Source organism: Blennius ocellaris (genome assembly GCF_963422515.1).
Source record: "Blennius ocellaris genome assembly, chromosome: 13".
NCBI classification, from domain to species: Eukaryota; Metazoa; Chordata; class Actinopteri; order Blenniiformes; family Blenniidae; genus Blennius; species Blennius ocellaris.
In genome coordinates this window covers 1454932-1467431 of record NC_137662.1, presented here as the reverse complement: position 1 = coordinate 1467431, position 12500 = coordinate 1454932, and the positions used below count along the sequence as shown (strand labels likewise).

At 47.6% G+C, this 12500-nt stretch overlaps 2 protein-coding genes across 2 annotated transcripts in view; one reads left to right on the top strand and one right to left on the bottom strand.

Annotated features, from left to right (window-relative positions):
- aprt (adenine phosphoribosyltransferase) overlaps positions 1-1262 on the top strand; it is a 7792-nt gene extending 6530 nt beyond the window's left edge. The window contains exons 4-5 of the mRNA XM_080507980.1: positions 914-992; positions 1069-1262. Coding sequence (XP_080364106.1) covers positions 914-992; positions 1069-1208 — 219 coding nt within the window. The 3' untranslated portion in view covers positions 1209-1262. The remainder of the gene's footprint in view (positions 1-913; positions 993-1068) is intronic.
- A 723-nt stretch (positions 1263-1985) lies between these two features.
- cdt1 (chromatin licensing and DNA replication factor 1) overlaps positions 1986-12500 on the bottom strand; it is a gene marked incomplete at both ends in the record, with an annotated part of 25028 nt that continues 14513 nt past the window's right edge. The window contains 3 exons of the mRNA XM_080507366.1: positions 1986-2152; positions 2232-2433; positions 9814-10005. Coding sequence (XP_080363492.1) covers positions 1986-2152; positions 2232-2433; positions 9814-10005 — 561 coding nt within the window. The remainder of the gene's footprint in view (positions 2153-2231; positions 2434-9813; positions 10006-12500) is intronic.

Below are 12500 nucleotides of genomic sequence, written 5' to 3'. Positions count from 1 at the left end.
TCCTGAATCCTGCCATGGAGTTTGTAGTTGATGGTAAATTGCATCGGACTTGTTCCTGGAGTGCTGCGGTGCGTTCAACGACCGCTTGGAAAAGTCAGTCTTGGAAATGTTTGGACAGTAAATCTGCAACCAAATGTCTTTATCTTCCCCTTTAGTCATTGCAGGTTGACAAAACCACTATCGAATAAACATCGATAGGTTTGTTCGTGCAGCTTGAGGAGCTGATGGTCACAAGACTGCAGGTTGAACTGGGAGGCTTCAGGCCAACCAGCAAACCAGCCGGCGAGGAGAGAGCCTCTGGAGCTCCTCCCCCCAAGCTGCTGGGGGAGGAGCTCCAGAGGCTCTCTCCTCGTCGGCTCACGGATGCTGCTCCTCCCCCAGCTGCTGGGGGGAGGAGCAGCATCCGTGAGCCGGCGAGGAGAGAGCCTCTGGAGCTCCTCCCCCAGGTGCTGGGGGCTCCTCCCCCAGGTGCTGGGGGAGGAGCAGCATCTGTGAGCCGGCGAGGAGAGAGCCTCTGGAGCTCCTCCCCCAGGTGCTGGGGGCTCCTCCCCCAGCTGCTGGGGGGAGGAGCAGCATCTGTGAGCCGGCGAGGAGAGAGCCTCTGGAGCTCCTCCCCCAGCTGCAGCATCCGTGAGCCGACGAGGAGAGAGCCTCTGGAGCTCCTCCCCCAGGTGCTGGGGGCTCCTCCCCCAGCTGCTGGGGGGAGGAGCAGCATCTGTGAGCCGGCGAGGAGAGAGCCTCTGGAGCTCCTCCCCCAGCTGCAGTATCCGTGAGCCGACGAGGAGAGAGCCTCTGGAGCTCCTCCCCCAGGTGCTGGGGGCTCCTCCCCGAACAGCTGGAGCTCCTCCCCCAGCTGCTGGGGGCTCCTCCCCCAGGCGCTGGGACTGACCAGCAGGTGTTGTTGGTGTTGCAGGCCGAAGCAGAGATCCAGGAGGACGCCGTGGCTGCGGGCCAGAAGGTTCTGCTGATCGACGACCTGCTGGCGACCGGAGGTCAGAACTGTGCGCCCGGTCCCGTCGCGTCCCGTCGTCCTCGTTGTGACGTGGTGATTGTTGCTCTGCGCCGTAGGAACGCTGCTCGCCGCCATCCGGCTGATGAGGAAGCAGCAGGCGGAGGTTCTGGGCTGTTTGGTCGTCATCGAGCTCCAAGAGCTGCGAGGCGCCGACAAGCTGAAGCCTCAGACCGTCTTCTCCCTGACCCAGTACTGAGGACCCCCCACCCCCCTGATCCGGATCAGCAGCAGGCCATCAACCAGCAGAGAAACAAACTAATCTCTCTCATCATTTTAACTTCACTTTGTTTTTGTGAATTAAAACAGTTGAAATGTTTCTGCGGGTTGTTCTTTGCTTCCATTAAACACGAGTCCTCTGAACCGGACTCTGTACTCAGGTACTTTCAAGTGTTCTCTGATGTCACGTTTGGGGATGTGGAACAGTGACGTGAGTGAAATGATAAACTGATCTTAAAGATATTGTGGGGGAAAGGAAGATTTACTCCTGACAGTAATCTGATGAAAGTTTTAATTGTTTGACAACATAAGTAGCAGCAAATCACCATGTTCAAGTCTCTGAAAAACTTTTCTAAAGGAAATCCAACAATGAAGTGGCTTTATTAAAAACACCCCCCCCCCCCCCCCCCCCAAGTAGAAAACCCTCCGACACCTTGAGGATCATGGATATGAGTTCATCTCCATTCTGCTGGAGGACCCCCCTCCTCCTGGAGCCTGGTCCTCAGTCGGACCCCCCCTCCTCCTGGAGCCCGGTCCTCAGTCGGACCCCCCCCTCCTCCTGGAGCCCGGTCCTCAGTCGGTCCCCCCCTCCTCCTGGAGCCCGGTCCTCAGTCGGTCCCCCCCTCCTCCTGGAGCCTGGTCCTCAGTCAGACCCCCCCCTCCTCCTGGAGCCCGGTCCTCAGTCGGTCCCCCCCTCCTCCTGGAGCCTGGTCCTCAGTCAGACCCCCCCCCCCTCCTCCTGGAGCCTGGTCCTCAGTCAGACCCCCCCCCCCTCCTCCTGGAGCCTGGTCCTCAGTCGGTCCAGCACGGTGCTCAGCTCCATGCCTTTGTTCAGCTTCAGGTACAAGTCCTTCCTGATTGGATGGATGCTCAGCCAATCAGCAACCAGCTCGGCTAGGAGCTTCACGTGTTTCTCCATTTCCCCTGTTGACAAGAGGATGAGGTCACTTCCTGTCCACAGAGCCCCCCCCCCCCCCCCCCCCCCCCCAACCTGTAGACCCACCTGCTGCCAGGGCAGACCTGTAGCTGGAGGCCAGCCGGCTGCAGACCACCTCCATGGTCAGAGCCGCTCTCTTCTCCGCCACGAAGACGCTGCGCAGGATCCGGGCCAGCTCCCCGAGCCGGGACATCATGAGCAGGCGCTGGTCCTGGGCCGGGTCCCGGGTCAGGACCGCCTGCAGCTTCTGGGCCTCCTTGGCTCGGATCTGAAACAGAGCAGTCCAGGTTCAGAGAGAACTGGACCACCGGGGGGGAAGCTCCTCTAAACACCGGCTGAGGTTTCCACTGCAGTCGGCACTTTTCATCAAGAACCAACTTTTCTTTCACGGTTGCAAGTCGTTCTGCTAATTCAGTAAACAAACATGGCTGCCCCCAGTCCAGGGGTGCATCCCAACAGTCCCCCTCACAGTCCCTCCTGTCTCCTTTCCTATCCACTTCTCCTTAACCCCAGAAGTGTTTATGTGGCGTTGGGATTCTCACTAAGCTGATGAAAGTAGGTGTAATGTTTCCTTTAGAGCCTCCTTTAGCCTAGCACTGATGTTTCCTTTAGCCTAGGAAACACTGATGCTTCCTTTAGCCTAGGAAACACTGATCCTTCCTTTAGAACCTCCTGTAGCCTAGGAAACACTGATGCTTCCTTTAGAGCCTCCTTTAGCATAGGAAACACTGATGCTTCCTTTAGAACCTCCTTTAGCATAGGAAACACTGATGCTTCCTTTAGAGCCTCCTTTAGCATAGGAAACACTGATGCTTCCTTTAGAGCCTCCTTTAGCATAGGAAACACTGATGCTTCCTTTAGAGCCTCCTTTAGCCTAGGAAACACTGATGTTTCCTTTAGCCTAGGAAACACTGATGTTTCCTTTAGCCTAGGAAACACTGATGCTTCCTTTAGCCTAGGAAACACTGATGCTTCCTTTAGCCTAGGAAACACTGATGTATCCTTTAGCCTAGGAAACACTGATGTTTCCTTTAGCCTAGGAAACACTGATGCTTCCTTTAGCCGAGGAAACACTGATGTTTCATTTAGAGCCTCCTTTAGCCTAGGAAACACTGATGCTTCCTTTAGCCTAGGAAACACTGATGTTTCCTTTAGAGCCTCCTTTAGCCTAGGAAACACTGATGCTTCCTTTAGCCTAGGAAACACTGATGTATCCTTTAGCCTAGGAAACACTGATGTTTCCTTTAGCCTAGGAAACACTGATGCTTCCTTTAGCCGAGGAAACACTGATGTTTCCTTTAGAGCCTCCTTTAGCCTAGGAAACACTGATGCTTCCTTTAGAGCCTCCTTTAGCCTAGGAAACACTGATGCTTCCTTTAGAGCCTCCTTTAGCATAGGAAACACTGATGCTTCCTTTAGAGCCTCCTTTAGCATAGGAAACACTGATGCTTCCTTTAGAACCTCCTTTAGCATAGGAAACATTGATGCTTCCTTTAGAGCCTCCTTTAGCATAGGAAACACTGATGCTTCCTTTAGAGCCTCCTTTAGCATAGGAAACACTGATGCTTCCTTTAGAGCCTCCTTTAGCATAGGAAACACTGATGCTTCCTTTAGCCTAGGAAACACTGATGTTTCCTTTAGCCTAGGAAACACTGATGTTTCCTTTAGCCTAGGAAACACTGATGCTTCCTTTAGCCTAGGAAACACTGATGCTTCCTTTAGCCTAGGAAACACTGATGCTTCCTTTAGCCTAGGAAACACTGATGCTTCCTTTAGCCTAGGAAACACTGATGCTTCCTTTAGCCGAGGAAACACTGATGCTTCCTTTAGCCGAGGAAACACTGATGTTTCCTTTAGAGCCTCCTTTAGCCTAGGAAACACTGATGCTTCCTTTAGCCTAGGAAACACTGATGTTTCCTTTAGCCTAGGAAACACTGAGGCTTCCTTTAGAGCCTCCTTTAGCCTAGGAAACACTGATGTTTCCTTTAGCCTAGGAAACACTGATGCTTCCTTTAGAGCCTCCTTTAGCCTAGGAAACACTGATGCTTCCTTTAGAGCCTCCTTTAGCATAGGAAACACTGATGCTTCCTTTAGAGCCTCCTTTAGCATAGGAAACACTGATGCTTCCTTTAGAGCCTCCTTTAGCATAGGAAACACTGATGCTTCCTTTAGAGCCTCCTTTAGCATAGGAAACACTGATGCTTCCTTTAGAGCCTCCTTTAGCATAGGAAACACTGATGCTTCCTTTAGAGCCTCCTTTAGCCTAGGAAACACTGATGCTTCCTTTAGAGCCTCCTTTAGCCTAGGAAACACTGATGCTTCCTTTAGAGCCTCCTTTAGCCTAGGAAACACTGATGTTTCCTTTAGCCTAGGAAACACTGATGCTTCCTTTAGAGTCTCCTTTAGCCTAGGAAACACTGATGCTTCCTTTAGAGCCTCCTTTAGCATAGGAAACACTGATGCTTCCTTTAGAGCCTCCTTTAGCATAGGAAACACTGATGCTTCCTTTAGAACCTCCTTTAGCATAGGAAACATTGATGCTTCCTTTAGAGCCTCCTTTAGCATAGGAAACACTGATGCTTCCTTTAGAGCCTCCTTTAGCATAGGAAACACTGATGCTTCCTTTAGAGCCTCCTTTAGCATAGGAAACACTGATGCTTCCTTTAGCCTAGGAAACACTGATGTTTCCTTTAGCCTAGGAAACACTGATGTTTCCTTTAGCCTAGGAAACACTGATGCTTCCTTTAGCCTAGGAAACGCTGATGTTTCCTTTAGCCTAGGAAACACTGATGTTTCCTTTAGCCTAGGAAACACTGATGCTTCCTTTAGCCTAGGAAACACTGATGCTTCCTTTAGCCTAGGAAACACTGATGCTTCCTTTAGCCTAGGAAACACTGATGCTTCCTTTAGCCTAGGAAACACTGATGCTTCCTTTAGAGCCTCCTTTAGCCTAGGAAACACTGATGCTTCCTTTAGAGCCTCCTTTAGCATAGGAAACACTGATGCTTCCTTTAGAGCCTCCTTTAGCATAGGAAACACTGATGCTTCCTTTAGAGCCTCCTTTAGCATAGGAAACACTGATGCTTCCTTTAGAGCCTCCTTTAGCATAGGAAACACTGATGCTTCCTTTAGAGCCTCCTTTAGCATAGGAAACACTGATGCTTCCTTTAGAGCCTCCTTTAGCATAGGAAACACTGATGCTTCCTTTAGAGCCTCCTTTAGCCTAGGAAACACTGATGCTTCCTTTAGAGCCTCCTTTAGCCTAGGAAACACTGATGCTTCCTTTAGAGCCTCCTTTAGCCTAGGAAACACTGATGCTTCCTTTAGAGCCTCCTTTAGCATAGGAAACACTGATGCTTCCTTTAGAACCTCCTTTAGCATAGGAAACATTGATGCTTCCTTTAGAGCCTCCTTTAGCATAGGAAACACTGATGCTTCCTTTAGAGCCTCCTTTAGCATAGGAAACACTGATGCTTCCTTTAGAGCCTCCTTTAGCATAGGAAACACTGATGCTTCCTTTAGCCTAGGAAACACTGATGTTTCCTTTAGCCTAGGAAACACTGATGCTTCCTTTAGCCTAGGAAACACTGATGCTTCCTTTAGCCTAGGAAACACTGATGCTTCCTTTAGCCTAGGAAACACTGATGCTTCCTTTAGCCGAGGAAACACTGATGTTTCCTTTAGAGCCTCCTTTAGCCTAGGAAACACTGATGCTTCCTTTAGAGCCTCCTTTAGCCTAGGAAACACTGATGTTTCCTTTAGCCTAGGAAACACTGAGGCTTCCTTTAGAGCCTCCTTTAGCCTAGGAAACACTGATGCTTCCTTTAGAGCCTCCTTTAGCATAGGAAACACTGATGCTTCCTTTAGAGCCTCCTTTAGCATAGGAAACACTGATGCTTCCTTTAGCCTAGGAAACACTGATGTTTCCTTTAGCCTAGGAAACACTGATGGTTCCTTTAGCCTAGGAAACACTGATGCTTCCTTTAGCCTAGGAAACACTGATGCTTCCTTTAGCCTAGGAAACACTGATGCTTCCTTTAGCCTAGGAAACACTGATGCTTCCTTTAGCCTAGGAAACACTGATGCTTCCTTTAGCCGAGGAAACACTGATGTTTCCTTTAGAGCCTCCTTTAGCCTAGGAAACACTGATGCTTCCTTTAGAGCCTCCTTTAGCCTAGGAAACACTGATGTTTCCTTTAGCCTAGGAAACACTGAGGCTTCCTTTAGAGCCTCCTTTAGCCTAGGAAACACTGATGTTTCCTTTAGCCTAGGAAACACTGATGCTTCCTTTAGAGCCTCCTTTAGCATAGGAAACACTGATGCTTCCTTTAGAGCCTCCTTTAGCATAGGAAACACTGATGCTTCCTTTAGAGCCTCCTTTAGCATAGGAAACACTGATGCTTCCTTTAGAGCCTCCTTTAGCCTAGGAACCACTGATGCTTCCTTTAGAGCCTCCTTTAGCCTAGGAACCACTGATGCTTCCTTTAGCAAAGGAGACCAGGTCATGCTGCCCCACAATTCCTTGCAGCGACAACATTTAAAGGGCCGGCTCATCGGAGGGAAACTCAGGATGAGTGAAAAAAGAGCAGATTATGTAAATTACTGTTAGAATGTATTTATATATAGTTTCCATATCCATGCTTAATCTCAGTCTTATTTCTTGTGTTCTTCTTTAACAGCGTCACTCAGGCGCTGCTCTCTAATCATGTGTTCTGAGCTTGATAAGGGAACCCTGACCGAGGCTGATAAACAGGGAAAGCCACATCTTCCACACAGCTGCCGTCTCCACGTCCCACGCCGGGGATGTCCTGAGATTGTACTTATGGTTGATAAACTGCTAAGCATACAAAATGTTTGTTTCTATGATGTATATCCTGTGAACCCTCCCCTTTGTTAAATGAAATAAAGACACAGGAGAAATGGTGTGGAGCCAGAGTGGGTAGGAGGTGTAACTGAACACGCTCCTAGCCATTTCTCCTCACGAGTAACTGAAGCTCATTCTTCTTGTCTTCTTCTTTCTTGCAGATTTAATAAATGTCTGTAGCCTAAACCTGACAATTACCAAAGTAATAATCTGCCTGGAACAACTTGAAATCCTCTACAACTAGGGTTGTAAAATTCCAGGAATCTTCAACGTTGGAAACTTTCCATGGGAATTAAGGGGAATTTATGGGACTAAAATAGAACTGTAGAAAAGTGAAGGTGGCCCTCAACAGGGGTCCGTGCATGTTTTGATCGTTGGATTTTCCGTTCAGAGAAGGATATTAAAAAACATCAAATGAGTCATTATTTGATTTGGAAAAATCTAAACTGAAATTCAAAGCATTTTTCTTTATCAGGGTCAAGAAGGGACAAACAAAGCTTTAAAAACTGGTTGATTTTCTAATCAAATCGTTGGAGAACAGAAACAAAACACAGACGTTTTTTCATGTTGTGCGACAGGAAGTTGCTGTTTCAAAACAAGAGCACGTATGAGGACGGTGTGTTACTGACGAGATAAATAGTCTTGATGAACTCTGAGCTGGAGGTGGCAAAAGCTTTAACCGAGGTAAGAACCTGACATGTCTCCCTTTTGCTGTGTGCTTTGAATAGAGGGAGGAATCAGCACCTTCAACTGACATTCATGTTCCCAGAGTTTTCTTTCTGTTTCTGGAATGTTTCCGGAAATTTATCAGAAATGTTCCGACCCTTTGCAACCCTAACCCGGATCTCAACTTGGAATGTTCTAGATGTTGTAGAACCAACACAGTAAAGAACAGTTGTTGTTTGATTGGTTCTTTATTCACCTGCAGCCGTTTACCTTTAGTTCCTCTTTTCCCTTGATTTACATTCAAACCTTGTGATATTTGACATCATATATCACAATGTAGTAGAAATCTAATTTATACTACATTGTGATATTTGACATATATCACAATGTAGTAGAAATCTAATTTATACTACATTGTGATATTTGACATATATCACAATGTAGTAGAAATCTAATTTATACTACATTTGATCACTTTCATACTTTTCCCACCACAACAGACGTAACTAACCTTCACCTCCGTCCATTATTATTATTACGCCCCCTAGTGGAAGTGTGTTGACTCTCACAACAATGTCATCACCTTTCCTAACTCCTTTAGGAAGCCTCCTAGCACCTTAACTCCTTTAGGAAGCCTCCTAACACCTTTCACTACCTCCTTTAGGAAGCCTCCTAACACCTTAACTCCTTTAGGAAGCCTCCTAACACCTTTCCTACCTCCTTTAGGAAGCCTCCTAACACCTTTCCTACCTCCTTTAGGAAGCCTCCTAACACCTTTCCTACCTCCTTTAGGAAGCCTCCTAACACCTTTCCTACCTCCTTTAGGAAGCCTCCTAACACCTTAACTCCTTTAGGAAGCCTCCTAACACCTTTCCTACCTCCTTTAGGAAGCCTCCTAACACCTTTCCTACCTCCTTTAGGAAGCCTCCTAACACCTTTCACTACCTCCTTTAGGAAGCCTCCTAACACCTTAACTCCTTTAGGAAGCCTCCTAACACCTTTCCTACCTCCTTTAGGAGGCCTCCTAACACCTTAACTCCTTTAGGAAGCCTCCTAACACCTCTCACTACCTCCTTTAGGAAGCCTCCTAACACCTTAACTCCTTTAGGAAGCCTCCTAACACCTTAACTCCTTTAGGAAGCCTCCTAACACCTTTCCTACCTCCTTTAGGAGGCCTCCTAACACCTTAACTCCTTTAGGAAGCCTCCTAACACCTCTCACTACCTCCTTTAGGAAGCCTCCTAACACCTTTCACTAACTCCTTTAGGAAGCCTCCTAACACCTTTCACTACCTCCTTTAGGAAGCCTCCTAACACCTTAACTCCTTTAGGAAGCCTCCTAGCACCTTAACTCCTTTAGGAAGCCTCCCAACACCTTTCACTACCTCCTTTAGGAAGCCTCCTAACACCTCAACTCCTTTAGGAAGCCTCCTAACACCTCAACTCCTCTAGGAAGCCTCCTAACACCTTAACTCCTTTAGGAAGCCTCCTAACACCTTTCCTACCTCCTTTAGGAAGCCTCCTAACACCTTAACTCCTTTAGGAAGCCTCCTAACACCTTTCACTACCTCCTTTAGGAAGCCTCCTAACACCTTTCACTACCTCCTTTAGGAAGCCTCCTAACACCTTTCACTACCTCCTTTAGGAAGCCTCCTAACACCTTAACTCCTATATGGAAGCCTCCTAACACCTTAACTCCTTTAGGAAGCCTCCTAACACCTTTCACTGACTCCTTTAGGAAGCCTCCAAACACCTTTCCTTAACCCCATGATGTCATCCACAGGGTAAAGGAGAAGTGGATAGGAAAGGAGATAGGGACTATTAGGGAACAGCAGTATTCTAGTTCTATCGTCCATATCAGTAGCTTAACAGTTTAGTGTTCCTCATCAGTCAGGACAATGTCTCTTCTCTCCACCTTGTTTACATTTATAGCGTTTTGTTCTCTGAATACAACTGTGTGGCTTCAATACAAAAACAAGCAACAGCGCCCCCCGTGTGCAGGCAGACTCACCACATGGTGTCAGTGTGTACTGCTGCTGCAGTGGAAACGCTAGACTTTCCTTTACCAGTCAAGGTGTTGTCGTGTAAACAGTCTGAGAATAGTCATTGGTGCACCTACCCTGTCCACCAGGGACTGTGGGACTCCTCTGAGAGGAGCAGGAGCAGCAGGAGCAGCAGGAGCAGGAGCAGGAGCAGGAGCAGGAGCAGCAGCAGGAGCAGGAGCAGCAGGAGCAGCAGGAGCAGCCTGCTCCTCACTGCCTGCAGCTTTGTCTTCAGTCCTCAGAGCCACAGAAACCAGAGCTCTCTCCATCTGAGGAACAGAACAAAGGTCATGACCTCCAGGGATCTGATCAGATTATTTAATCTGGTCGTGTTTCAGATTATTCAGACGAGGCTCTGGGAGAACATCAGTTTCACCTCACCGTCAATCTGGATGAACACGTTCAGGTCAATTCAGATTCAGTTTATTAGCCATTCCTAGTATGGAAACCACAAAGTGTGTAAGGAGCTCAAAGTGCACTGTCAACATTTAAAAGCCATTTCACAATAAACAGGCAATCAATGCCATATTAAATTCTATAGGGTAAAATACTGTGCAATAAAAAGTCCACACAAGATTAAAGTGGCTTGTTTAGAGTCATCACTGCTTGTGGAAAGAAACTGTTTGAATGGCGAGCAGTGGAACATTTGATGGAGCGATATCTTTCCCCTGAAGGAAGCGTTTCAAAGATGTTCCCGGCAGGGTGGCCTGAGGCCTCATTTACTGTCCCTAGAGCTGATTCAAGAGTCTGTATGTGACCTCCAGGAGAGGCAGGGTGGCCTGAAGCCTCATTTACTGTCCCTAGAGCTGATTCAAGAGTCTGTATGTGACCTCCAGGAGTGGCAGGGTGGCCTGAGGCCTCATTTACTGTCCCTAGAGCTGATTCAAGAGTCTGTATGTGACCTGCAGGAGAGGCAGGGTGGCCTGAAGCCTCATTTACTGTCCCTAGAGCTGATTCCAGAGTCTGTATGTGACCTCCAGGAGTGGCAGGGTGGCCTGAGGCCTCATTTACTGTCCCTAGAGCTGATTCCAGAGTCTGTATGTGACCTCCAGGAGTGGCAGGGTGGCCTGAGGCCTCATTTACTGTCCCTAGAGCTGATTCCAGAGTCTGTATGTGACCTCCAGGAGTGGCAGGGTGGCCTGAGGCCTCATTCATGATTTGTAAAGCTGGACTGAAGATTCTCGCTTCATGTGGCCTTCAGGAGCGACAGTGCAGCCAGCGGTCCTGCTGGCTGAGTCCAAAGATTGTGTTTCTTTCAGACAGACATTTTCAAACCACACAGTAACACAGTTGGTTAATACACTCATTTACATAACAGTAGAAGTTTAAAAGACTCTTTGTATTGTGAGTAAAATCACGGAGCTTGCGTTAAAAGAAGAGGCACTGTCTGGCTTTCTAAACAATGTTACTGGTCTTGGAGCTCCAACTCCAGTCACGAGAGAGATTCACACCCAAGAACTTACATTCCTCAACAATCTGTACCTCAGAATCATGGATTCCTATTGTGAGAAAAGTCGTAAACAAGCTCACGTTTTTGATGTGTTCAAGAGCAAGTTGTTGACCTCACTCCTTTTAACTACATTTTCTACCTCCTCATGATAATGTTTCACTTTTTGAGCCGACAAGTCCGATGATGGTATCATCTGCATATTTAATGCTCACATTACTCTCATGAGACTCTACCAGGTGGTCAGTATACACAGCGTGAACAACAGGTTCAAAATACATCCTTGTGGGGGAACCGGTGCTAGCATACAGCTCAGCAGAAGTACTGATTGATTTTGACCCTTTGTGGTCGACAAGTCAAAAAATGTAAGATTCATTTAGAAATGGCATCAAGTCGAAGGTCTTTGAGGTTGTGAATACGATTTGTTGGGACCGTTGAGTTCAAAGCTGAATTGTAGTCTATGAATAGCATTCTAGTGTATGAGTTCCCATTGTCAACACGCTTGTAGACGGAGTTCAAAGCAAAGGAAATGGTGTCCTCAACACTTCTGGATGCAAATTGGAGCCACACAGACACAGGATTTGATCTCTGACATCACCCAGCACCAACCGCTGGAAGCTTTTCATCAAGACACTGAACACATCCGTCAGGACAGGGCAGCTTGTTCAGAGCAGTCGAAGGACACGGGGAGGAAGACGGTGTGGACCAGGAGCTTTCCTCACTTTAGTCCTGAGAGGAGGCTCTGGACGTCCTCCTCAAGGATGCCAAAGACATTCTGCTCATTATAAGCAGGAAAAGCAGGAGACTCAACATTTTTTCAAGATTCAAAGCGACGATAAAACTCCTTTAGTTCATTTGGTAAAGACGGGTCAAAGATTTGTCATGGATCCTCCTTTTGGGTTCCAAGTGATGATGGAGTTTAACCCCTGCCACGTATGTGGAGGGTCTCCCTCCATGGAATGTCCCTCCATCTTGGCTCCACAGGCTCATTTAGCAGTTTTAATGGACCGTTCCAATGACTGTCTGGACAGATAACAAGCTGCAGCATTTCCAGATTTAAACGCCTCAGTCCGCTGTTGAATTTGCCTTTTCACATGTGCATTGTGCCACGGCTTCTGACTAGAGCGCGTTTTATTGCCTTCTTTGGAACACAGCAGTCAACACACAAGTCGCCTTCTTTGGAACACAGCAGTCAACACACAAGTCAACGTACCCAGTGACTATCACAGTAACTCATCTACATTTTCAGAATGGAATAGGTCAAGTCATTTCAGCGTCCTGCCAAACAATAGTTGCTTCTTCCAGCTCTCCAACTGA